The sequence below is a fragment of the Micromesistius poutassou genome (genome assembly GCF_964030765.1).
Source record: "Micromesistius poutassou genome assembly, contig: SCAFFOLD_2873, whole genome shotgun sequence".
In the NCBI taxonomy this organism is placed as follows: domain Eukaryota; kingdom Metazoa; phylum Chordata; class Actinopteri; order Gadiformes; family Gadidae; genus Micromesistius; species Micromesistius poutassou.
The window spans coordinates 13511-41441 of NW_028178317.1; the positions used below are offsets into that span (position 1 = coordinate 13511).

Here is a 27931-nt window from a genome sequence, read left to right on the forward strand (position 1 = left end):
CTCTGCCAGATGAACCAGGAGGAACCAGCTGACACACTGTGGGGAGGTAAGAGACTCTTATTTTGAAAACAGAATGAATAACTATTTTGAAGTGCAGAAGAGACTCTTATTTGTTCTGCTCACACTAAATTATAGAGATTTTTTACATCCCTATCTTTTCAATGTCAACATATCTTTCCTCGGGTTAGGGTAAGGGTATCTGGGGGGTATTCCATCAACCAAGCTAAATGCAAAGCCAAGCTTATTTTGCTTAGCCTGGCTTCTTTCAGCTAGAGTTGCATTTATGTGGCTTAAGTAACCATGGCAACTTATCCGACCAAAATAACCATCAAGCTAAACGCAAAGCCGGGCTTCTTTCAGCTAGATTTGCGTTCCATGAATGTCACTTAAGGGAATTTCCAAGAAGTAACCATGGCAATTTATCCGACCAAACTAACCTGGTCGGGAGCAGGTTAACTGTCAGGCTAACTTGAGCGGTGTTTCAGAGAAATCCATCTGTCAGCAACAAGTGTACCATCAGAAGGTTCCACCAAACCTAGTCCTCACAATTTTGTCATAAATGTACATATATGAAGTACAAACAGCGTATATTTTCACTAAGGGTCTAAGATTAAATGATGCAAATGAAATAATTCAATGAATTGCTATCTATTATTACTGTGGCTATTTTTTCAACACATTTTTACACAAATCTATGTATTATCGCGTAATCAGTAATCAGCGGCTGGGTGAATGGTCTAGCACTTGCCCTGTCATACGTGCGACCCGAGTTCGCGTCCAGACTAATGCGTAGTATTCTTGGCATTGGCTTCATTTTGTAATTCCCTTTATTAATTTTATTAATTCCCTAATTAAGAATATTCAAAGGAATGGAAAATAAATGGCATGAAAAGTTATTTGATTTCTCTAGTAATCCTTCCTATATTACCTGCGTGGGGATAGAACCCCGGACGACCGGGTGCAAGTCTGATACGTTAACTCGAGACTAACTCCCTGCTTTTAAATCCATGGTCAATATTAAATTAAAATATGTTACGCTTAATACTACTTATGCATTCAACAGATCGCCGATTTTTGTGCCAGGCAGCCTCCCTGTTTCTATTAATGGTTACGGTGTTGCCTTTTTGAGTTATTATATGCGTGTAAAGATCCCACTCTGTCCTTTTCGGACATTTGATCCATGATTCGACATTCACGGTTATGGGCTGGTTACATATCTTGTGAACTTGCGTAATCCAGGATAACATTAGCCTGGCTTGAACTGACCTAAGCAAGGCGCGGCTGAACTGCGTTGATGGAACGGCTTTAGCCTCAAGTGGAAGTTGGCGCTAGTTCTAACCAGGCTTAAACCAACTAATTGCCGCTTTCGTTAGCGACTTTGATGGAATACCCCTCAGGTTAAATGGTTTGATCCAGATATGTAGGGTTGTTGTGGGTCTATCAGGTTAAATGGTTTGATCCAGATATGTAGGGTTATTGTGGGTCTATCAGGTTAAATGGTTTGATCCAGATATGTAGTGTTATTGTAGGGTTATTGTGGATCTATCAGGTTAAATGGTTTGATCCTGATAGTCCCACAATAACCCTACAATAACCCTACATATCAGGATCAAACATGTAGGGTTATTGTAGGGTTATTGTGGGACTATCAGGTTAAATGGTTTGATCCAGATATGTAGGGTTATTGTAGGGCCTTATGGTCAATGGTTTGATCCGGTTATTGTGGGTCCATCAGGTTAAAGAATGTTAAACAATAAACTGCAAATCAACGGCAGAATAACTCAAGAGATGCAACACCAGGGGCGGACTGGCCATCGGGAGGTTCGGGAGATTTCCTGAACGGCCGGACGATTTCAGGCCGAGTCGGCCGGCCGTAATTTTTTATTTATTTTTTATTTTATATTTAAGCAATAGATCACGACAGGCTGTGGTATACGCTCATTATACCAGTTAAGGGGCGTTGTCCGTCCCGACGCGCAGCGGAGGGGCGGCGACCCCCTTCACTGTGGTATAATGACCGTATATCACTGACTGAAGTGATCTATTGCTTTTATAAAACGGTTATGTAAATATGGCGAAATGAAAGTCATAGACACCCTCAATTTTGAAAAAGATAGAAAGTCGGAAAAGCATTTTTTTTAACGAATACAAAAAAGTAGTCCCTCCTGGCTGCCGGCAAAGTGTACGGCGGTTGCTATGCAACACACTGTAGCGTCCTTCAGAGAGAAGGCTAGGCTAAAGACGGTAGCTTGGTTCGCCGGCAATTTAGCCTTCTATCGAGTTCACTCGAACTCGATAGAAGGCTAAATTGCCGACCGTGTGCCTATTGCTTTACAACATTTCCACCCTCTCCAGCAATCAACATGTTTTTTAGGCTTCAGTGAACTACGCTATCGCTTTTATATATACATAAACAACAGTTAGAGTTAGGCGCGGAGTGATACTGAACTCTGTAAACTGAACGGGCGTCATAGCTGTGTGTATACGCTCAATATACAACGGTTGGGAACCAATCAGATTGCTTGATTTAGGCCCCCCGTTTTATAATATAATATAATATTATATTATTATATTTTTTTCAATTGAAGATGTAAAAAAAGAGAACAAGTTAAGTAAGCCGTGATTTGGGCTGGCCTGCTGGATATTTGCTTACAGCGCGAAACGGAGCTCTGGCCTGACAGTAAAACGGGGCCGATGTATTACTGTCAATTTAGAGTGTATGGGGGCAAAGCGAGCGGCCAAAGTGAGCAGCCGAACAGCCCCTCCAAACTTGGACTGCTCCGCGGTCTGTCATTTCTAATTGGCTCAGTCTGACACACGGCGGTCACTTACTTCCAGTTAATCTCAGTTACACAGAAATACGTAAAATGTCAAAAAGGAGAAAAAGGTGGTGGAGAGGAAAAAGAATTGGGTGGCGCTCAGAAGTTGAGGTTGAAAAGAAAAAAAATGTTAGAGCAAGACACAGCCAAATGTGCTAAATTAACCGACCTTTTCCGTGGAAAAGCCAAGGTTGACGCCCCTGTCAGCGAGACCAATGATAAGGCAGGAACAGGACACAGCAGCATAGCTATGACAGGTGCGCTAGCGGGCATGTTTGGCAATATAATAAGACTTAAACTAATTATGGAAAAGTACCAGAGATGTCGGAGAACCCGACGCAGTCTATTCATAATATTGTAATGACCACGGAAGAGGCAGTGAATGAAGTATTGATTAGACAGCGATTTATTAGATACCACCGCTAATAAACCATTGGAACACTTCAACACCGGTAACCACAGCAACGCCGGTAACCCCAACAAACCCTGTGAAGCCCAATCCCCATGAGAGTTCTCCGCCCCCCCCCAGCTAAAAGTATTAAAGTTTAAACCTGGGTTTGCTCAGTGAGCACAACCGTATAATAAACGTTTAACGTGTAGAACTATAGTATTTTTCATGCAGATGTAGCTCTACACCGGCAGATTCAGGGTCCAGCAGAGAGGAAGCAGAGCGAGCTGTACATCCAGATTATTTTGATGACAAGCTGTTTGTTTTCTCTAACTATATAAATCCAACTATATCAATCAAGGAATGTCTGTCTGTGTGTGTGTGTGTGTGTGTGTGTCCTCATTTTTCTCCTAAACGGCTTTACCTATCACTCTGAAATGTCACATAGCCCCTCAATATATACCTGGCCAGAGACTGACAGAGCCATTTTTCTATATTGTCATTGCAAACATTGGTTAAATAAAAGCTTGATTTGTGATTTATGTGAAGCAGTAACCAGCAGTGAGGGGCAGACAATGTGACATCTTTGTATGTTGTTAGATATGACAATTCTTTCCCACTTTTTTTCATTCCACTAAAATAATTGTATCTTGCACTATTTAGAACATTTTCAGCCTTGGTTTACCTTTCTAGGCACATGCAATTTCTAATATTTTGTACATGGACAAGATTGCTTATAAAATATTTCCCAGTGATCTTCACAAAATTCTAAACACATGCACATCCCAACATTGACATGTAGTTGCAATGCACATATCCACGGATAAGGACTAGTTTTTATTATTTTACACAGTGGCAAAATTCTACGCACGCTATTCCCGCAGTCTCATAAAAGGCCTCTCCATCCCAAAGTCCCGGGCCAAATGTTTGTCCCAGTCCATCCCTGTGCAGCACTATCTTGTTATATCAGCATATCAAGTCACTTTAGACTGATTCACTATCATTATTATTATTATTATCATTAGACCAATCATATTGCTGTGGAAATAACAAACAAAAAGCTTCTCGAACCACAAGTAATTGACATGTTTCCACTGATTTCACCATCCACTGACTGATGTCTTCTGTTGTTTTCTCATTTAGGATCTGCTGCTGTCGAGTGCCAACGTAAATTCAAGTCTCATTTGAAGAAGAAGCTCATGCATGTGTTTGAGGGAATCGCTAAAGCAGGACAGCAAACAGGTCTGAATGACTTTTACACAGAGCTCTTCATCACAGAGAGAGGCTGTGGAGAGGTCAACAAGGAACATGAGGTCAGACTGATTGAAACAGCTTCCAGGAAACCAGCCAAGAAGGAAACACCAATCAAATGTGAAGACATCTTTAAACCCTTACCTGGACAAGATCCACCAATCAGAACAATAATGACAACTGGAGTGGCCGGCATTGGTAAAACCGTCTTAACAAACAAGTTCACTCTGGACTGGGCTGAAGGCAAAGCCAACCACAACATAGACTTCACATTTCTCTTAACTTTCAGAGAGCTAAATTTACTGAAAGGGAAGTTTAGCTTGGAGGAACTTCTTCATGACTTCTTTATTGAGACCAAAGAAGCAGGAATCTGCAGATACCACCAGTTCCAAGTCGTCTTCATCTTGGATGGTCTGGATGAGTGTCGACTTCCTCTGAACTTCCAGAACAACCCAATCTGTACTGATGTCACAGAGTCCACCTCAGTGGATGTGTTGCTGACAAACCTCATCAGGGGCGACCTGCTTCCCTCTGCTCGCATCTGGATAACCACACGCCCTGCGGCAGCCAATCAGATCCCTTCTGAGTGCGTTGACATGGTGACAGAGGTGAGAGGGTTCACCGACCCACAGAAAGAGGAGTACTTCAGGAAAAGATTCAAAGAGGAGACGCTGGCCAACACAATCATCTCCCACGTCAAGAAATCGCGAAGCCTCCACATCATGTGTCACATCCCAGTCTTCTGTTGGATCACTGCTACAGTTCTGGAGGACTGCTTCAAAAAATCCCAGATAGAAGAGATGCCCAAGACCGTGACTCAGATGTACAGCCACTTCCTGAGGGTTCAGTCCATACAGGGGGACAGGAAGTATCATAGGAGAGCTGAAACAGATCCACACTGGAGTTCAGAGAGCAGGGAGATCATTGTTACTCTGGGAAAACTGGCTTTTAACCAGCTGGAGAAAGGCAACCTGATCTTCTATGAGGCAGACCTGGCAGAGTGTGGCATCAATATCAGAGCAGCCTCAGTGCACTCAGGAGTGTTCACCCAGATCTTTAAAGAGGAATGTGTGCTGTACCAGGAGAAGGTGTTCTGCTTTGTCCATCTGAGCATCCAGGAGTTTCTGGCTGCCCTTTATGTCTTTCTGATCTTCATCGATACTGGTATCAATCTGCTCTCAGAAGAACAACCCACCTCTGGGGAAGATAAACTCCTCCTCCTCTACCAGAGTGCTGTGGACAAGGCCTTACAGAGTGAGAACGGACACCTGGACTTGTTCCTCCGCTTCCTCCTGGGCCTCTCTCTGGAGACCAATCAGATTGTCCTACAAGGTCTGCTGGGACAGACAGGAACTAGCTCACTGACCAATGAGGGAACAGTGTCTTACATCAAGAAGAAGATAGATGGAGATCTCTCTCCAGAGAGAAGCATCAACTTGTTCCACTGTCTGAATGAGCTGAACGACAGTTCTCTAGTGAAGGAGATCGAACAGTACCTGACATCAGGAAGTGTCCCCCAAAAAACACTCTCTCTTGCTCAACTGTCAGCTCTGGCCTTCATCCTAATGACATCAGAAGAGGAGCTGGACGTGTTTGACCTGAAGAAATACTCTGCTTCAGAGGAGGGTCTTCTGAGGCTGCTGCCAGTGGTCAAAGCCTCCAAAACATCTATGTAGGTTCACTAGTAACATGAATTAAAATACATGCAACACAATATACATAAAACTGAAATATAATGTTAAAATAATATGCAAAACATCTCTGTAGGTTTATAACAACATGTATTACTATTCTACTCACAAAATAATAAACATACTAGTAGAATATAAAAGTTATAATATACAAATAATCTCTGTAAGTGTACTATTATTGTATAATGTATTACAGTTAAAATAAGAGAATATTCAGAACAATAGTAGTATTCAGTTAGAAACTCAACTACTTAACATTTTATATTGAATATATAATGAACATTTATACATCTAATTATTTAGTAATTTTGTAAACTAATAACATTTCTTCATTATGGAATAACTTAAATATGCATGTTATTTTAATCACAGTTTCTGACATGTTCTGTTTATTGTGTGTAAAGGCTGAATGGCTGTGATCTGTCAGAGACATGCTGTGAAGCTCTGGCCTCAGTTCTCAGCTCCAACTCCTCTAGTCTGAGAGAGCTGGACCTGAGTACCAATGATCTGCAGGATTCAGGAGTGGAGCTGCTCTCTGCTGGACTGGGGAGTCCACACTGTACACTGGAAACTCTCAGGTCAATACACTACAAGTTCCATATCAGAGAACAGTTATATTACTCAGCTGATAACTCATTCATAACTTTTGCTTGATAATTTAACATCTATGTGACATCCATGTCTTAATATTTAATGTTATTCTAATAATTTCATTTTTTTCACATATGTAAAGAAAATTCTGATAACATTTAATCACAGTTCCTAACATGTGTTTATTGTGTGTAAAGGCTGAATGGCTGTCTCAAAGACCCCCTCAAAGCCTCAACAGCAATATTTTGGAGGTTCTCTGGGAAAATATAAAAATAATTAAAACTGTGCGCAGTGATGAACAGGACCTCGCACCGGCTTGCGGCCGCGTTGCGTGCCGTCATGACATGTGCGCACGTGGCAGCACACATGTTACGCCGGCACGTGACGCGGCCGCAAGCCGGTGCGAGGTCCCATTCATCACTGCGTGCAGTTTTAATTTTAATTTTTCGCAAATTTATGTAATCTGTAGAAGCAGATGAGATAAATTCCCTGAAATACAAGGTGAAAAAGTGAAAAAATTCCATTCAAAATGGCCAACTTTGACGGCACGCCACGGACACGCCCTTCAACGTACAGTCACAAATAACACGGCATTGCTTGAGGCCCATTTTTTGACTGTATTCACCAATTGTGAAGCAGATCCGATAAATTCCCTAGGAGGAGTTCGTTCAAATACAAGGCGAAAAAAGCGAAAATAAGACCACGGAATTCAAAATGGCCAACTTTGACGGCACGCCACGGACACAGCCTTCAACGTACAGTCACAAATAACACAGCGTTGGTTGAGCACCATTTTTTGACAGTACAGAAAATTTTTGAAGCAGATCCGATAATTTCCCTAGGAGGAGTTTGTTGAAATACAAGGCGAAAAAGTTAAAATTTCCACGGAGAGTGAAAATTTTAAATGCAAATAGCCGACTTCCGGTGGGTTTTGGGGCATGGGTCCAATAGGCTTTTCTAAGTTTGCACTTTTGAACAGTTGGTATAGCGCCACCTTGGGGCGAATGTGAATTTTACGGCTAGAATATCAAATTTTTCACCAGTCCCCACAAATGCACCAAAAAAAAAAGAGTTTTCGTATATGTTCAGGAGGGGAAAAATGCAGTCGAAGTGGCCTAAAAATAAGAATAAGAATTAAAACTGTGAGCAGCGTTTAAGGTGCCAAGCCTGAGCCGACCGCCCCGCTGAGCCGACCGCCCCGGCACGAACACGCCCTTCAACGTACAGTCACAAAACCAGCAAACCTAACCCTACTGACCAATAAACCATCAAACCTAACCCTAACCCTACCGACCAATAAACCATCAAACCTAACCCTACCGACCAATAAACCATCAAACCTAACCCTAACCAGACCATGACGCAGTCCATAAACCTAACCCTAACCTAACATTTAAGTTTGATGATGATTGGGTTAAGTTAATCCAGCCTTTTGGCGTTAAGTTAATTTTAGACGATTTTCGATGGATTTTAGCCTCTGGCGGCCATGTTGTTTGGGCAATTAACTTCATATTAACCGAGCAGTTGAAACTTTGGACCCCAATAGCCACTGTGTCGGTCCCACTCAAATCAAACATTGGGTCTATGAACTGTGGCGATTTTAGTGACAGGCCACGCCCATTTCGATGCCACGCCCTATTTGAAAATATGTTCAGTTTATCTTATCTCTTAAACCTGGGATCGTTAGGCAATTTACTGTTTTAAACTAAATTCTAAATGGCGGAAAATCGGACCACCCGGAAGTCATAGGTTCTTGAGGCATATTTGTTCAGCATGTGGATATGCATGTATGGACAAAGTTTCATGAGTGTAGGTCAAACCGGTTGCGAGTTATGCTTGTGCAAAATTTGCATTTTTGGGCAGTTGGTATAGCGCCACCTTTGGGCCAATCAGTGTAATATTTGCTGTGTGCTAATCTTGGGTCAACCTCTATGCGTCTAGTAAGTTTCATAAAAAGCGTGCAATCGGTGTAGAATGTGCAATGCAAACGTGGCGGAATATAAATAATAATAACTAGAATCACAATAAGTTGCCTTCGCACACTTTGTGCTTGGCACCTAATAATAAAACTAACAATTACAATAGGTTGCCTTGCACTTTGTGCTTGGCACCTGATAATAATAATAATAATAATAATAATAAAACTAACAATTACAATAGGTTGCCTCGCACTTTGTGCTTGGCACCTAAATATTTGAAACTTGCAATTGTCACACAAAATGTATTTTAAAAGCTTAATACGTCCAGTATTCATTATTCAAATTACAAAACATCTAATCACAAATATGAATTGTTCCCGAAAAATATTGTCATATTGTTAAACCAGGCTGAAGAGATAACTCACTTTTTTAAAACGTTTGTAACCTTGTTCAGTACATTTGGTTATATGGACACTATTTGGGTTGAACCAATAGGATGGGTTGATATAGAGACTTCAGGGTCATCTGGGGAAGGGTGAGAGGTCACGAGTGAGCGGGAAAAGGAGAGAGAGGGAAGAGACAAAGGAGGAGAGTACTTTATTCTCTGTGGAGATCGCCCAGCTGAATGATGTTTAAACATTTACTTCTTAGTTGTTTGACGGTTAAAGGAGTACGGAAGAGAGTGTATGTGGGGATGGTTTTATTTGTGTTTCTGTTTGTGTCTGGGATGTTTTGGATGGTAACCTCAGTCTTCTCCACTCACTATAACGGTACCAGAACTTTTTCTGGTACCGAGAGCAACAATAAAGTCTATAAAGAAACGATTCATTGAGCGCACATGTAAAGTGAAGCAGCACACAACTGACACCCTGTATCCACAAATGATGTCTTTGAATAAAACAAAAACAATTCTGATAACATTTAATCGCAGTTCCTAACATGTTGTGTTTATTATGTGTGAAGGCTGAATGGCTGTCATCTGTCAGAGATATGCTGTGAAGCTCTGGCCTCAGTTCTCAGCTCCAACTTCTCTAGTCTGAGAGAGCTGGACCTGAGTACCAATGATCTGCAGGATTCAGGAGTGAAGCTGCTCTCTGCTGGACTGGGGAGTCCACACTGTACACTGGAAACTCTCAGGTCAGTTTTAATCAATGGTCAAAAAGTTACACCACAAGGTTAAATATCAGAAGACGTTTAGCAGATTTACATCCAGAAAGGTAAGGTCATAAATATATTATTTTCATAAGAATAACTCAACGTACAGTATTTATATTTGTGTTGCCATGACAGTTTAGGTATACATTATATTTTTAGTTTGTTAATGATGGTATAATGTGTATGTTGTATAACATTCTTATTCTGATTATCATGTAGTCAGACAGTAAAAAAAGTTGAATAACTGCCTATCAGTGTTGTAGTCGAGTCACTATGCCCCGAGTCCAAGTCTGGTTCAGGTCTCCAGTGTTCAAGTCCAAGTCATTAAAAAAAATCCAATCCAAGTCAAGTCCGAGTCGAGTCCACTGCTCATACGAGTCAAGTCCGAGTCGAGTTCCTATTGATCCACGTCGAGTCTGAGTCCAGCACTAAAGTAAGCACACATGTTGTGTGCTTATTTTAGCGCTGGATGGTTTTCCACCAGCAAATGTAGGGAATGGAACACTTTTAGCGATTGTATCAAAGGTAGCAAATCAGTTTGAAGTTGGCCCCCCCTTATCCCCCAAATTATTTGAAAATAGGTTAATATGTGATTGCGCCCTTACTCCATGTACTGTGGTATTAGGCTACCAGTATTGTCCTGTTGACAATGTGTTACATGGTATACAGTAACGTCATGATGTCACTGCTCTACCAGACTGGTGCGTCTAGTCAGGGTGAGCGTTGTTATTGAATGACTGACTAAGCGGCAGCCAGTCGTGTATTCTGTATGCTCTTCTGAACGTTGAATAAATATGCCGTAAGGCTAAAGTGAATACTATTCGTCTACTTATAGTCCACCACTCCAGCGACGAGGAGTCACCGCTTGAACCGTTCTGGAGATAGATTTAAAAAACAAACCCTCTGCTCCGACATCCCATAGTTCCAACCATATAGGCTTTTGTGGATCACCTCCCATAATCTAAGATCTCACTCTTAAGCCGATTAAGATTCAGATCTTGGCTCCGCAGCCGGGTGGTTGGGGACCACTGCACTAGCCAACTATCAAAGCAGTTAAAAGCAAAATGGACAATCTTCAGGGCATTGTCTCCAGGCACTTTGGCGCCGTAAAGTTAATGTTAGTTTGTACGTGAACATGATGTAACGTTACGTGCAATGTATGACATGAAGCAGTAACATTCCCTTGCACAAGATATTAAAATCATATACCAAATTATAGCCTAGTGACATTATACAATTATAACCTAATGACAAAAAAAAGTTGAGTCCTCGTCTTAATTTGTGAGTCCGAATGCACGAGTCCGAGTTCCAGTCATTCAGTGCTCCAGTCCAAGTCAAGTCACAAGTCTCTAATTTAGCTGATGAGTCGGACTCGAGTCCTACAACACTGCTGCCTATTCATAAAACTGTATTGTTAAGTGAAGTATAATGATAACTTTAGTTTGATAATTTAACATCTATGTGACATCCATATCTTAATATTTAATGTTCCAGGTTATTCTTATTATTTCATTTTTTTCATATATGTAAAGAGACTGGTTACAATTCGGATAACATTTAATCACAGTTCCTACATGTTCTGTTTATTGTGTGTGAAGGCTGAATGGCTGTCATCTGTCAGAGAGATGCTGTGAAGCTCTGGCCTCAGTTCTCAGCTCCAACTCCTCTAGTCTGAGAGAGCTGGACCTGAGCACCAATGATCTGCAGGATTCAGGAGTGAAGCTGCTCTCTGCTGGACTGGGGAGTCCACACTGTACACTGGAAACTCTCAGGTCAATACACTACAAGTTCCATATCAGAGAACAGTTATATTACTCAGCTGATAACTCATTCATAACTTTGGTATCATAGAAATGCTACATCTTGTTGTTTAGGTGGATATAGTCATAGATCCATATGCTTGCAAATTTTTAATTATAAAAACAAACATGAACACAAAATATAAAGATAGTGTCTCCCGTGTACGGGACGGTTAGTTAAGATAAGGGTGAAATACAGGGGACCTCTAGTTGGACACTTAAGACCCCCTCAAAGCCTCAACAGCAACATTTTGGAGGGTCTCTGTGAAAATATAAAAATAAATATTTGAAACTTGCAATTGTCACACAAAATGTATTCATTATTCAAATTACAAAACATTTAATCACAAATATGAATTGGTTCTGGAAAAATATTGTCATATTGTTAAACCAGGCTGAAGAGATAACTCACTATTATAAAACGTTTGTAACCTTGTTCAGTACATTTGGTTATATGGACACTATTTGGGTTGAACCAATAGGATGGGTTGATATAGAGACTTCAGGGTCTTCTGGGGAAGGGTGAGAGGTCACGAGTGAGCAGGAAAAGGAGAGATAGGGAAGAGACAAAGGAGGAGAGTACTTTATTCTCTGTGGAGATCGCCCAGCTGAATGATGTTTAAACATTTACTTCTTAGTTGTTTGGCGGTTAAAGGAGTACAGGAGAGAGTGTATATGGGGATGGTTTTATTCGTGTTTCTGTTTGTGTCGGGATGTTTTGGATGGTAACCTTAGTCTTCTCCACTCCCTATAACGGTACCAGGACTTTTTCTTGCACGCGTTAAGGGCGAAGAGTCTATCGTGTTGCAACACTGAGCCCGTACAGGCCTGCAACGTTTATGGCGGCATTTCACTGACAAAAGGCGCAAGCAAACATGACTTTGCGCGGATGAACAACGAACACATCCGTGCGCACAAATCATTATTGTAAACACTTTAACTGCACTCGCACTCAGCAGTTCTTTGTTCGTGAGAGCAACAAAAAAGTCTGTGAGGCAGAAACGATTCATTGAGCACACACGTAAAGTGAAGCAGCACACAACTGACACCCTGCACCCACAAATGCTGTCTTTGAATAAAACAAAATATTGGAATAAAAAATACACAATATACTCCAATAAATGTCATAAATATACAAATTGCTTTTCAAACCCTACAAAACAACTATTAAATACCATACATTTTACACCCAATATACAATAACATAAGGATCGAATTGACTAATATATTTTTGTTAAATTAATAAAACACCTCTAATAAAGGTTTCAACACAATTCTTTCATAATTTTAAAAGTAAATGAGTTATTTTTAAACACAGTTTCTTGTTATTCTTGTATTTTAAACACATGTTCTGTTTATTGTGTGTGAAGGCTGAATGGCTGTCATCTGTCAGAGAGATGCTGTGATGCTCTGGCCTCAGTTCTCAGCTCCAACTCCTCTAGTCTGAGAGTGCTGGACCTGAGTACCAATGATCTGCAGGATTCAGGAGTGAAGCTGCTCTCTGCTGGACTGGGGAGTCCACACTGTACACTGGAAACTCTCAGGTCAGTTATCAGCCTCTTCTTCAAACTGGTTATTCTAGACTCCAGTAAGTGCTGCTCATGTGCGATGCATTTCTGTTGCTCTTTTCTCTGCTGACAAAACACTCCCTGGTTCTACACAATGTTAGAACCTGTGGATAAACAGTCTTAGTGTACCAAACACAGCAGACTTCTCCTGACTCTAACCAAACAATATCTCAATAAGTTGTAGCTGTTAGAGCCATTTTGGGGTTATTTGTGTTTTGTTTATTTTTTGTTTATTGCCTGCAGTCCACAGTAGGTGGCGCTCTGTACTGTGTGTGCAGGAAGTGTGAAATACAGGCACAGGTAATCACTCAGCAGGTGTGCTGTTGACGGGAAGAGCACACAGTTTTTCGACCGTCACCGTCGTCGTCTTTTGTCGACTTTGGTTTGTGTTGTGGCAAATATGTGAGCCTTTTGTTATTCGTATGCACAGTACGTTAAGGGCGCGTATCATGTCAAGAGCGCAAGGCTGAATAAATGTTGATGATTGCAAAGCAAAAACGTGTTGGATTCATTGGACCCGGAAGACGACGGACGCGTCAATTACTAAGTTCCAGTCAGCAGCCCCTCAGTGGCTTAGGTTCGTTTTGTTGTTTTATTTAAGAACAAGTCACTACATTTAGTCGAAAAACTTCGCTTCAATTAGTCTTAGTAAGTCGCGTAAAGGCAACCGCACGGAGGAAGAGCGACACCGGAGCAACGCTGGAGCCAGCCGGAGTCAGCCAGCCAGTCAGCCAGCCAGCCAGCCGGAGCAACGCTGCAGCCGTCGGCGGAGTCAGCCACAGCCTCGGAGCCACTGGAGGCCACCGCACGGAGGCAGACTCAACACCGGAGCAACGCTGCAGCCGTCGCCGGAGCCGGTGCCAATGCGGGAGCGAGCCACGGGTGTTCCAGCTCTGCCGAGCCGCAGGGAGGAGATCGACATCAGCCGTGCTTCACGGAGTGACACCAATCACCAGCTGATTCATCCAACGAGGTAGTGGTACCACCGGACCATCTCACGGCGCCCACCGCTTGCATGCAGGTATGAGCAGTAACGCTACAGCTTCATGGCCATAATAAAATAAAATAAAATAAAAGTGTGCACACTACCTTGCGAGCGTAATCCCAATGCATTGGTCGCTAAAATGACAATGATGATCGCGTCATAAGAACAAAAACGTTTCTCATCGAGTGCATATTGGATTTCATTGTGGAACATTGTAACAAAAAGAGAACATTATGGACGGTAAATCTGATAATCTGGTCGCGGAAAAGACCGCTGCCACTGCCTTCAGTGAAGTGGGAAATGCAATTGAAACACACTTGGGTAGAGGTAAAAGAACTGTTATATTGACACACAAGGCGTTTGTTGAAAAATGTGAAAGGTTACAAAATGTAAGAAAAGATAAACTAAACAAGGTAAAAAATCTAAGAAAGGTAACTGAAGAGTATATGCATGAAATCAGTGTTGCAGAAGTAAAAGGTGCACTGCAAAAAATTCTTGTGTTGTGTGAAGAAGCAAAAAACGCTCATGATTCTTTGGTGCCTTTAATGTCCGCTGAAGAAAGTGGGAAACAAAATACATGGTTTGCTGCAAAAATGTTGGTTGAAAATGGTTTCATTGATGATGTTAAACAATGGTTGAGAAATAATGAAAATGGTGGTGATGTGGTTGATGATGTTCATCCTGATGATAGTATATCAAATGTTGCCAGCAAACGTTCTCACCAAAAAAGCGTATGCAGTGGTAAAAGCAGCAATAAAAGTGGTCAAACAACAACATCTGCTCGCATTAAAGTTGAGGCAGAAAAGGCTGCCCTTCTTGCTCGATCTGCAGCGTTAAAGGGAAAACATGCTCTGGAGAAGCAAGAAGCAGAACTAAGGAGACAAAGAGAGCAGCTTGAGCTTGATGCTGAAATTGCTGCATCCACAGCTAAATTAGCAGTGCTGCAAACTGCTTCAGAGTGTTCACGCAAATCTCAAGCATCCAATGGAATGAATTCATATCTACAAAAGTCAAAAGAACAAAAAACAACTTCCAATGGACTCAACCCAGCAGCAAAGTCATATGAACCCTGGACATGGAGTGCAATGCCACAAACCAATTTCCCAGTATGTCATAAGGACTCAAGTGCACAGAACACACACACTGTGGAAAAAGGGCAACAGCACCTCCTTGAATCAATAAAGGACACACACAGGAAAACAACAGAACCATATGGAACAACACAATATGGAGCCACACAACATCAAACTCTTTATTTGCCAGTAAATAATGAGCAGCCTGCATCAGTTGAACAACCGCATCTACATTCTGCACAAATGCAAGGAGATTTATGCACCATTATGCATAAACAGAATGAAATAACAGCAGCTCTTGTTCAACAACAACGCTTACTGTCTTTACCATCTCGAGACATTCCCGTATTCGACGGTGATCCTCTCCAGTACAGAAACTTCATCAGAGCTTTTGAGCATGGAGTGGAATCAAAGGCTAACAAAGCTGACTGTCTTTATTTTTTGGAACAGTTTACAAAGGGTCAACCCAGAGAATTGGTGAGGAGCTGTCAGCACATGATTCCGGACAGAGGCTATCAACTGGCTAAAGAACTTCTACATGAACACTTTGGAAATGAATACAGCATTGCTGCAGCTTATATAGAGAAGGCTCTGGCTTGGCCTACAGTGAAATCAGAGGATGTGAAATCACTTCAGGCCTTTTCTCTGTTTTTGCGTGGTTGTTGCAACGTGATGGAGGAGCTTCACTATATGCAAGAACTAGACATGCCAACCAACATGAGAGCAATCATGACAAAGCTGTCATTTAAATACAGAGAGAAATGGAGGACAAAGGCACATGAAATCTTGGAGAGGCACAATCGCAGAGCTTGCTTTAAAGATCTTGTTTCATTCCTCGAACGTCAAGTTAAGATCATCTCTGATCCACTCTTTGGGGATATCCAGGACACGACAAGTGGTTTACCTACATTAATGGGTGTAAACAAGTTCAAGTCTCAGCCCAAGTTCAGCAGAGTCAGAGGTAACAGCTTTGCCACTACTGTTGTTGATACAGCCAAAGGTTCATGCTCAAACCCACAGAGGCAGGACTCAATGGAAAGGTCTGAGAAAGCATGTGTCTGTTGCTTCCAGTCGCACACATTGGAGGAATGTCCAAAGCTGAAAAGAAAGAAGCATAGGGACAAAATTACCTTTCTAAAGGAAAAAAGGATGTGTTTTGGCTGCCTGTGTAGTGGACACATGAGCAAGGATTGTGACAGGCGCCTGACCTGCAAAGAGTGTGGGCGGAATCATCCTACTGCGCTTCATATTTCTGAAAGGCCAAGAACCAACACAGAAAATGAACACTCTAAAGAAAAGGGATATGTTAAAGCACCCTCTTCAGAAACGTGTGGTCATACAGGGGCCGGAAAGGAGGATAGCATTTTGTCCATTCTGCCAATCCAGGTTAAATCCATCAAGGGAGACAAAATAATACAAACCTATGCATTTCTGGACCCCGGCAGTACCGCTACGTTCTGTTCAGAGCACCTGATGCAAAAGTTGAACATTGATGGTAGAAGAACTAATTTCCTTTTACGCACCATGGGGCAAGAAAAGGTTGTCTTCGCTCATGCTCTGAATGGTTTGGAGGTGGCTGGCCTTGACAGTAACCACTTTTACAGTCTTCCAGAAGTCCTCACACAAAGAAAAATTCCTGTGACCACTAACAACATTGTCACACAGGAAGAGTTGGCAAAGTGGCCTTACCTCTCTGACGTCCGGATCCCCTGCATAGATGCCAATGTTGACATGTTGATTGGTACCAACGTCCCTAAGGTATTGGAACCCTGGGAAGTTGTCAACAGCCAAGAAAATGGCCCGTATGCAGTGAGAACTGTACTTGGTTGGGTTGTTAATGGTCCCCTTCGTGACGGAGAGAACAGTAAACCTAAAACAAGATTCTCAGTGGCTGCTGTCAATAGGATTTCTGTGTGTAAGCTGGAGGAGATGTTGAACAACCAGTACAATCATGACTTCAATGAAAGAAGTACAGAGGAAAAAGGAATGTCAAGAGAAGACATCAGATTCTTAAAGATTATGGATGAATCAGCACAGCTTCAGGACGGCCATTACAGCATGAAAATGCCCTTCCGGAAAGAACAGCTCACACTTCCAAATAATCTTTCAATGGTCAAGCAAAGGCTGCTGGGATTAAAGGGGAAGTTCAGAAAGGATGAACTGTTTCACCAGGAGTACACCAACTTCTTCACTGATGTTATACAGAAAGGCTATGCAGAGAAAGTGCCTCAACATCAATTGGATGGAGAAAATGGAAAGGTTTGGTATATTCCCCATCATGGTGTGCGTCATCCCAAAAAAGGTACTTTGCGTGTTGTGTTTGATTGTTCAGCTGAGTTTAAAGGAGCCTCACTCAACAGCCAGCTTCTTCAAGGCCCGAACCTGACCAGTTCGCTGCTAGGAGTCCTCGTCAGATTCAGGCAGGAGCCAGTAGCGTTCATGGGAGACATTCAGTCTATGTTCTACCAGGTTAAAGTGGCCGAAGAGGACAAAGACTTCCTTCGCTTCTTGTGGTGGCCTGATGGTAACGTGAGCACAGGGATTGTGGAGTATCGGATGTCAGTTCATTTGTTTGGAGCCGTCTCATCTCCAAGTTGTGCCAGTTACGCACTTAGGAAGACAGCAGAGGACAATCAAGCTCACTTTTCATCAGAAGTGGTGAAAACAGTCAAGCAAAATTTTTACGTTGATGACTGTTTAAAGAGCCTGCCCTCAGAAGAGGAGTCGGTTGTGATGGTTAAAGCTCTCAATGACCTCTGCCTAAAGGGAGGTTTCACTTTGACAAAGTGGATCAGTAACAGCCGGACAGTGCTGCAAAACATTGAAGAGGAGCACAGAGCTAAAGACTGGAAAGAGCTGGATCTGGATAGAGACGAGCTTCCAGTTGAGAGAGCCCTTGGACTACAGTGGTGCGTGGAGTCGGATACATTCAAGTTCAAAATGATGGTGAAGGAGCAACCACAGAGTAGAAGAGGATTGTTGTCCATAATCTGTTCAGTTTATGATCCCCTGGGGTTCCTTGCACCAGTGACACTGCCAGCAAAGGTTATTCTGCAAGAGCTCTGTCGGAGACGTTGTGGGTGGGACGACAACATACCTGCAGATATTAGCCATCAGTGGACAGGATGGCTGGAGGATCTGAAAGGGTTGTCTTCATTCAAAGTTGAGAGATGCATCAAGCCCAGGCACTTTGGACAGCCCATTCAAGCGCAGCTACATAACTTTTCAGACGCCAGTGAAGGTGGATTTGGTACTGTCACCTACCTCAGGATCGAAAACAGCAAGAGTGAGGTCCATGTCTCCTTCTTGTTGGGAAAGGCGAGAGTCACCCCCCTGAAACATAACTATTCCCCGTCTTGAGCTTACAGCTGCTGTCCTAGCTGTTCGAGTTGATCAGATGTTGAGAGCAGAATTGGAGCTGCCATTGGATCAGTCAACTTTCTGGACGGACAGTACTTCAGTGCTCAAGTACATAAAAAATGAGGACAGACGTTTCCACACATTTGTGGCGAATCGGGTGTCGACCATCAGAGATGCAACTCATGTCTCTCAGTGGAGGTACATCAATACCAAAGACAACCCTGCTGATTACGCCTCTAGAGGTATGAAGGTTGGAGACCTGCTGAATGGTGGTAACTGGATTGAAGGACCAAGGTTTCTCTTTGACCCAGAAAAGGATTGACCTACAGACATCACAGCGGCCACAATTTCAGTTGATGATGTAGAGGTCAAAAGGGATGCCACAGTAAACGCAATCATCACCCAGGACTCTCTTGATGCTACAGACCAGCTCCTGTCATACTTCTCAGATTGGAGGAAACTTAAGGTGGCAGTTGCGTGGTTTCTCAAATGGAAGAGGATCCTTCTGCAGTTGAGACAAAGGAGAAAGGAACTGCATGCTCCTGAGTTCAAACATCTTGGAAAGACCTGTCACAAAGCTATGTCTATTACAAGAAGCTGCAAGTTGTTAGTGTTGACTTTATGGTGACCTCTGAATGAACCCAGGTCATTAGTACAAATATTGGGTATTGCTAGTACAAATATTGGGTATTGTTGGTACAAAGTATTTGGTGTTGGTACTACAAATATTGGGTATTGTTTGATACAATTTCTATGTATTTTTTGGTGTAATGGCTCTTTAATTTAATTTTGAAGGTAATTGTAATGTCAGCCGCCGTTTACAATTAGGGGCCGGCGTGTTAGAGCCATTTTGGGGTTATTTGTGTTTTGTTTATTTTTTGTTTATTGCCTGCAGTCCACAGTAGGTGGCGCTCTGTACTGTGTGTGCAGGAAGTGTGAAATACAGGCACAGGTAATCACTCAGCAGGTGTGCTGTTGACGGGAAGAGCACACAGTTTTTCGACCGTCACCGTCGTCGTCTTTTGTCGACTTTGGTTTGTGTTGTGGCAAATATGTGAGCCTTTTGTTATTCGTATGCACAGTACGTTAAGGGCGCGTATCATGTCAAGAGCGCAAGGCTGAATAAATGTTGATGATTGCAAAGCAAAAACGTGTTGGATTCATTGGACCCGGAAGACGACGGACGCGTCAATTACTAAGTTCCAGTCAGCAGCCCCTCAGTGGCTTAGGTTCGTTTTGTTGTTTTATTTAAGAACAAGTCACTACAGTAGCTATTGAGAAAAAATCATTTGTTTCAAGTCCAAGATCCTGTTTCAAGTCCAAAGTATCAATAAAGCTTTTACTTGTCCTCCATATGGAATGAATACACTTTCTAAATGTGTTTACTTTGGTACAAACTGCTAGATAGAATAAATGGTGTGTGTGTGTGTGTGTGTGTGTGCGTGTGTGTGTGTGTGTGTGTGTGTGTGTGTGTGTGTGTGTGTGTGTGTGTAGGTTGTCTGGCTGCCTGGTCACACAGGAAGGCTGTGCTTCTCTGGCCTCAGCTCTGAGCTCCAACCCCTCCCATCTGAGAGAGCTGGACCTGAGCTACAATCACCCAGGAGACTCTGGAGCTGCGCTGCTCTCTGCTGGACTGGAGGATCCATGCTGTACACTGGACACTCTCAGGTATGGAGAGGACAGCTCACCACTCAGGGACAAAGTCTCCTACAAGGGTTCAAGCCGCTGCTAGATGAAGCGGTTTGAAAAGGCAGCTGTCACTCATGTTGTGTAGAGAGTGATGAGACAGCAGATGATGAAGGTGAATGTTTCAACATGCTGCTCTCACTTTGTTCCCCCCAGTGTGGAGCACGGCGGAGTGCGGAGGCTGAAACCAGCTCTAAACAAGTGTAAGTGTCTGTTTACTTCATGTACATACATACATATACATACATACATACATACATACATACATACATACATACATACATACATACAATAACCAGTTCTATGGTTCATCAGTTCATCTCCAGCCTGTACTCCCTTTGAAGGTTGAGTGTAATGTGTGTGTAGAAATTGGAAATCCAAAAGTTTCATATCTTGGAAGGTATTACAATATATTGCTTAGATATTCACATGCAGTGCTTTAAGTGGAAAGAAATAAGTGCCGGTACTCCCCTTATACAACTGTTGCCAGGTAAATTGGGCGGTGGGCGGTGGGCAGTGGGCGGTCGGTTCCGGCAGATCATTAAGTGATATATTCAAATACTAAAACATGATGCTGATTTTTAAAAAGAAAATTATTTTATTGAACTTTCAACTTTCCAGACAAATTATATTTGTTCACTTGCATGTGGCCCAAGGGAGGTTTTCAGGGGAGCAGTCCTCAAGTAGCATACAGGCTGATGCACAAGGTAACTAACTGGCACCTACCATTTCCTGTGGACACACACATCAAAGACAGACATGGAGAAGAGATGGAGAACAGACATGGAGAAAATTAGAGAAGCTATGCAGTTACCTAAATTTGATTGCAGTGTGACTATGAGCAAATTCACAGATTTAGGAGGACCAACAACACTGATATGATTGATGAATAAGATCTTCATATACTTACACAAATGCAAACAAATCCCACAAAGGAGGTTGACATTCAAGGCAACTGGTCTGGTACTGAACATACCCTGGCTGTGGACACACACATTAAAGATGGAGAAAATTAGAGAAGCTATGCAGTTGCAAGTAAATCAATTAAATGACATACTCATGTGTTTGTTTCTATCATAACTAATAAGCAGACAATAACTGTCTATTATTTTAGACCTAAATTTAATTGCAGTGTGACTATGAGCAAATTCACAGATTTAGGAGGACCAACAACACTGATATGATTGATGAATAACTTCTTCATATACTTACACAAATGCAAACAAATCCTGCTAAGGAGGTTGACATTCAAGGCAACTGGTCTGGTACTGAACATACCCTGCCTGTGGACACACATCAAAGATCATGGACATGGAGAAGAGATGGAGAAAATCAATTAAATGACATACTCCTGTGTTTGTTTCTATCATAATTAATAAGCAGACAATAACTGTATATTATTTTAGACCTAAATTTAATTGCAGTGTGACTATGAACAAATTCACAGATTTAGGAGGACCAACAACACTGATATGATTGATGAATAAGATATTCATATACTTACACAAATGCAAACAAATCCCACAAAGGAGGTTGACATTCAAGGCAACTGGTCTGGTACTGAACATACCCTGGCTGTGGACACACACATCAAAGATGGAGAAAATTAGAGAAGCTATGCAGTTGCAAGTAAATCAATTAAATGACATACTCCTGTGTTTGTTTCTATCATAATTAATAAGCAGACAATAACTGTCTATTATTTTAGACCTAAATTTAATTGCAGTGTGACTATGAGCAAATTCACAGATTTAGGAGGACCAACAACACTGATATGATTGATGAATAACTTCTTCATATACTTACACAAATGCAAACAAATCCTGCTAAGGAGGTTGACATTCAAGGCAACTGGTCTGGTACTGAACATACCCTGCCTGTGGACACACATCAAAGATCATGGACATGGAGAAGAGATGGAGAAAATCAATTAATGACATACTCCTGTGTTTGTTTCTATCATAATTAATAAGCAGACAATAACTGTCTATTATTTTAGACCTAAATTTAATTGCAGTGTGACTATGAACAAATTCACAGATTTAGGAGGACCAACAACACTGATATGATTGATGAATAACTTCTTCATATACTTACACAAACAAATCCTGCAAAGGAGGTTGACATTCAAGGCAACTGGTCTGGTACTGAACATACCCTGCCTGTGGACACACACATCAAAGATGGACATGGAGAAGAGATGGAGAAAATTAGAGAAGCTATGCATTTGGCAAGTAAATCAATTACATGACATACTCATGTGTTTCTGTCATGACAATATATATTATTTTTTCCAGACAACAATGGTTAGAAATTAATGAGCTTTTTTGAAGCAGAATTCATGACAATGTTGCTGTTCTGGACGGCATTATATTGTATAGATGTGTCAAAAGAAGTGGACTATAAGTATATAAGACAATTGTGATTATATTTCAACTTACTCAAAAAAGGCTCCAGCAGGTCTTGGGGTCATCTTTCCTTAAACGGCTTGGAGCTTCACATTCCCTGTCATTTGCGCTGCGTCTCCCCTTTGCCAGCCATGACATCACATAACTTTGAGGGCTGAATTGATCTAATGGTGGGCCATTAGATTTCAGGAAGATCAAGTGTGAAAGTCTGTTGACAGCCAGGGAGTTTCTTTTATCAGTTAGAATGTTATTCATGCAGCTGAAGGCTCGCTCACACTCGCTCGTCGACACAGCAATGGTGTTGACCGCTTTGAGGAGAGGCTCAAGCGCTTCGGGGGTCTTGGTTCCCCTCAGCTCCTTGTACTCCCTAAATCCTTGAATACTTCTTCTCTTTTCCACTTTCAACCTGTCACACAACCGGAGCACCTCTTCTTCACCATATAGGACGTTTAGTTCTCCCTCCGACCAAGCGTCTGGCTGTAGAACCTTTATGTCTGTTGTCAGTTGACTGTCATCTTTGTGGGAGGAGCTCTTTTGTGTGCTGACATGAGAGGAAGACATCCTGCATTTAATATTTTCAGCCATGCTGCGGAAGAACTGTCCTGCGTTGATCTTCACAATTCTCTGATTTTCATGCAGGGCTACATTCTTGAAGGACCCCTCTGTTTGAGCTTGAAGAACACTTTTTGTGTATGGGCCTGGTAAGGAAACCATTGACTCAAAAACTCGAACCTGTCGAGCCAGAAGCTTGTCTGCTTCAGGCAGCGTCATGTCTCTCTTTTGGAGCAACCTTGACAGATCACTGAGTTCTGTGAGGGCATCGTACATCACACCAAGATTGAAAACAAAGGACTTTGAGGTGAAAACATCATTGAGTCCCTTGTATTTCGCTCTCTCTGTTGAATCCCTTGTAACATCACTGGCAGCACTGGAAAAATGGGTCTGAAGAGCTCTGTAGCTTTCCCATACAGCTTTCACAGTCCTCTCACTTGAAGCAACCCATCTTACTGATAGAACTCGTCCAATTGTAAGGAGATGTTGTCCAACACTCTGTGCACAATGACACAGTTCTCTTTTGTTTTTGGGTGAGGCGTGATAGAGAGTGTAGAGCTTGTCAAAAAAAATCTTAAAATGGTTAAGTCCACTGACCTCCTTGACAACATCACCAACTGCCAATTCCAGGCGATGATTTGAGCAGTGCCACACATACAGGTGTGGAAATCTGGTGTGAAGTTGTGTAGCAACTCCGGCTCTTCTGCCCAGCATTACTGAAGCTCCATCACATCCAAATGCCACAAAACACTCATTCAAGAAGTGGTCATCAAAGCCATTTTTATGAAGACATGCTAGGAGTGTCTCTGTTATGTCATTTGCTGTGGTCCCATCCAACTCCAGCAGGTCAAAAAATATTGTGTCTGGCTCTGCGTTGGCAATAGCTGACCACAAACACACCACCAACACAGACTTTCCATTGATTGTGGTGGATTCATCAATCAACACACACAATTTTCGGCTGTTCTTGACTATGTCATCTGCTACTTTTTTCTTCATCTCTGTTGAAATATGATCGATGATATCAGCACATGTGTTATTTGAGTGAAGAACACGACCCATGTTGACTCCATTCAGCTCCTGCAATCTCACATCAACTGGCATATCCGTAAAAGGACGTCCATGCTTAGCAATTTTGTACGCTGTTCGGAACACTCTGCAACTGGTATCATACTCAGTCTTGTGCATATCTTGAATGTGTTTTTGTATCTCATTGCGTGATGAGATTTTTTCTATCTCTGCTGCTTTTATGTGTGACTTAGATTCTGTGTTCTTTAATCTTCTTACGCAAAGATGTCAGTTGTTTTGCCTTGTCAGCTCCAAATGTAGAGATTAAACATCCACTCCATTCATGTGACAACCTCAGTCCCTGTTGTGTTTGGGTAGCAAGAGAGTTAACTTTACTACATACCTTGCATCCAAGCTTTTTGTCTTTACTTATAAGCCACTCATTCTGTGAGCAAAAATACATTATTTGGTCCTGTGACCAGCAGTCTGGCCATTCTTGTCTTGTGGGGTTATTGTTGACATCACTAGCAACAGGTGAGTCAGAAGCCCCCTCTGTGTTAGCAGAAGCGCTAACGTCACTGCTAACTGGCTGCTCTTCACTTGCAAAATTAACGCCTGTCTGTCCTCCTGTGTCATCCTCGCCGTCACCAGTCCGGGTTCTCTTTTGGCCTTTTTGGAGCCACGCCAACATAACGAGGTTCGCTACACCATCTGACTCAGCCGGCAAATGACTAGCGTTGTTGTTTGCATTCAGCGCCGCCGTCCATGAGATTTTACGTCACGTCCTTTCCGACCAGCAAACTCGACTCGCGAGACTTGCTCTCACCATAGAAACCCGTCTTTGTTCTCGCGAGGGGGGAGTGCGGTGCGTACCAGTGCACACTGGGAAATGTAGTTATAGCCATAGGAGTGTGAACCGCAAAGAGAGAAATAGAAAAGGACAGCGTACTGTGAGCCCATGGGAAGTCCCGGTACGCCGTAAAAAGTCCCGGTACGCCAGAGGCTAAAATTGAGAAGTGCCGGTACTCCGTACCGGCCCACTTAAAGCACTGTTCACATGTGAGTAATAAGCTCATCATACCAAACATTTTGATGTATATTATGTTTATGTAGTGTACATATTGTGAGAGTAAATGCACTTTATACATTAGTCTTGGTTTCAATGTTTTCATTGGGATTTCTCATTTTCAAAATTTAACTTTAATTATCTTAAACACAATGTGTACTATTGCTTAGAAAATCGACAGCACATGATTCCACTATAGTACCTATCACAGGATATATTTTTTGTCTTTCTATATTAATGTTTGAAGAGGAGAGAGCGATCCAAAAAAGAGTCTGAAAGAGAATAAAAAGAAGAAGAATGCAGGAGAGCAGTACTAGTGATGATGATGATGATGATGATGATGATGATGAAGAATGGTTGAGCAGATAATCATGTCTTGTTCTCCGTCAGATGCCTGTGAACTCACACTGGACCCAAACACAGCCGGCAGACTCCTCTCTCTGTCTGAGGACAACAGAAAGGTGACAGAGGTTGGAGAGGACCAGTCGTATCCGGATCACCCAGAGAGATTTGACTCCTCCCTCCAGGTGTTGTGTAGAGAGGCTCTGACTGGCCGCTGTTACTGGGAGGTAGAGTGGGAAGGAGATGTTCATATAGGAGTGACATACAGAGGAATCACAAGGAGAGGACGGGGTTATGACAGCGCACTTGGAGGGAACAACAAGTCCTGGAGTCTTGATTGTCGTGATAGTCGTTACTCTGCCCGGTACAACTGTAGACAGACAGTCATACGTCTCCCCCCCGCTGGCTCTACCAGAGTAGGAGTGTATCTGGACCGGCCTGCTGGCACTCTGTCCTTCTACAGAGTGTCCCCAGGTGGAGGAGGGTCCTCAGACACACTGACACACATCCACACCTTCAGGACCTCCTTCACCCAGGAGGACCTCCTCCCTGGGTTTAGGTTTGGTGTAGGGGGAAGGGGATCAGTGTCTCTGTGTCGGCTGTAGATAAAAAACAGACAGACGGACGGACGGACACGCACGCACGCACACACACACACACACATGCGAGCACACACACACACACACACATGCGCGCACACACACAGACACACACACACACACACACAGACAAACACACACAAACACATGCACACACACACACACACACAAGCACACACACAGACAAACCAACACACACAGACAAGCACAGACAGACAGACACACACACACACACACACACGGGGCATGTGGGGCTTCTGAAAAGTTGATCCTGATAAACCATGAAAGGAAGAGACTTTTAAGATCTTCCATAGGCTTACCTGAGCAGGTTTTATTAAGATTTATTAATTAATTTAATTAATTAATTTAATTAATTAATTAATTTTTTATTTGAAATGTATATTAAATACCTATTGAATGTAAATCACATGTTTTTTATGCTACAAATTTTGTACATTTTCAGGCATGAACAGTTTTGTTCTTAAGGACTCTGATATCATTATTTGTGTCCTAACAAGGAACCTGATTTAAAGCAGATTTTATATTTCATTCATAATAACCAGGAGGTCTATGTTGTAAAATACTTTAAACTGAGTATTGATTCCTGGTGTTCTGTTGGGAACCAAACAGCAGCAGAACATGTTCAGTTATTAAAGATACGTGCACACCTCTTTATGATTAGTAAAGTCTCCTGCTTCTATTGTTTCAGTCCTTGTCTTTATTGTGTACATGTAAGGGACTATTTTTCTGTTGTATTTGTGAATGAAGCATAATTTTAATAAACAACTCAGTGGATCAACTGAATGTTCTCGTGTGTTCAGCCCATCATCATTCTCCTTTTATTACTAAATAATGTTACATAAGTGCCTTAAGAATAATAAGAATATAATAATAATAGTAATAATGTTGTTCTGATATTATTCTGGGACCTCCTCCCTGGGTTTTGGTTAGGGGGAGGGGCCGGTGCCTCAGTGTCTCTGTCAGTTGTAGAAAGAAACCACAGACAGACGGCCGGACACACACTCTGTCTCTCTCTCTCCGTCTCTGTCTGTCTGTCTGTCTCTTTCTCTCCCCGTCTCTCTCTCTCTCTCTCTCTCCCCACTCTCTCTCTTTCTCTGCGTCTCTCTCTCTCCCCCCGTCTCTCTCTCTCCCCCCCGTCTCCCTCTCTCCCCCCCAGTCTCCCTCCGTCTCCCTCTCCCCCCTCCATCTCCCTCCTTTTCCTTTTGACCTTTGAATGGACATCTCGACTAACGCCGTCCTCTTTAATTGACCGACCAACCACAGAGCCAGCGGCGCCCTCTGGCGGCCAAACTGAACAGTACAGCCTCAGTCCTAAGGGCTCAGAATGCTACTGATCTGATTCTTACTGAGACCAGGTTGATGGTGTCAGGTTACAGATTCCAACAAGCCTTCATAGTTAGGTATTTTAGAAAATCCTGAGTCTAGTTTATATATAAACTTCAGTTTTTCTAAAATACAGATACAGGTTCCAGTAGAGCCAATCTGATACTTTAGTGAGACGTCAACAGGCTGGCCACTGATTGGCCAGAGAGTGACGCTACTGGATGATGATGATGAGCGTGACGTCCGAGCCTGACACCCGACCCCCGGCATCGTTTAAACACTAGCCTCAGTGTTCAGCCAACAATAGTGATTGATTATTGAACAGGA

General features: G+C 42.4%; 1 protein-coding gene across 2 annotated transcripts; it reads left to right on the top strand.

The window, feature by feature from the left end:
• Positions 1 to 26266, top strand: LOC311374626 (protein NLRC3-like; the record flags this gene model as incomplete). Of its 2 annotated transcripts, none has more annotated exons than XM_084490428.1 (7): positions 1 to 46; positions 4351 to 6130; positions 9623 to 9796; positions 11413 to 11586; positions 20094 to 20267; positions 20442 to 20488; positions 25710 to 26266. In XM_084490428.1, the coding sequence occupies exons 1-7, from the start codon at positions 10 to 12 to the stop codon at positions 26264 to 26266; spliced, it is 2943 nt and encodes a 980-aa protein (XP_084346554.1). In that variant the 5' UTR covers positions 1 to 9. The 2 variants fall into 2 exon arrangements, with proteins under 2 accessions (XP_084346554.1, XP_084346553.1); XM_084490427.1 differs by lacking the exon at positions 1 to 46 and adding an exon at positions 6554 to 6727 and having other exon boundaries at positions 4392 to 6130.
• Positions 26267 to 27931: the final 1665 nt, after the last annotated feature.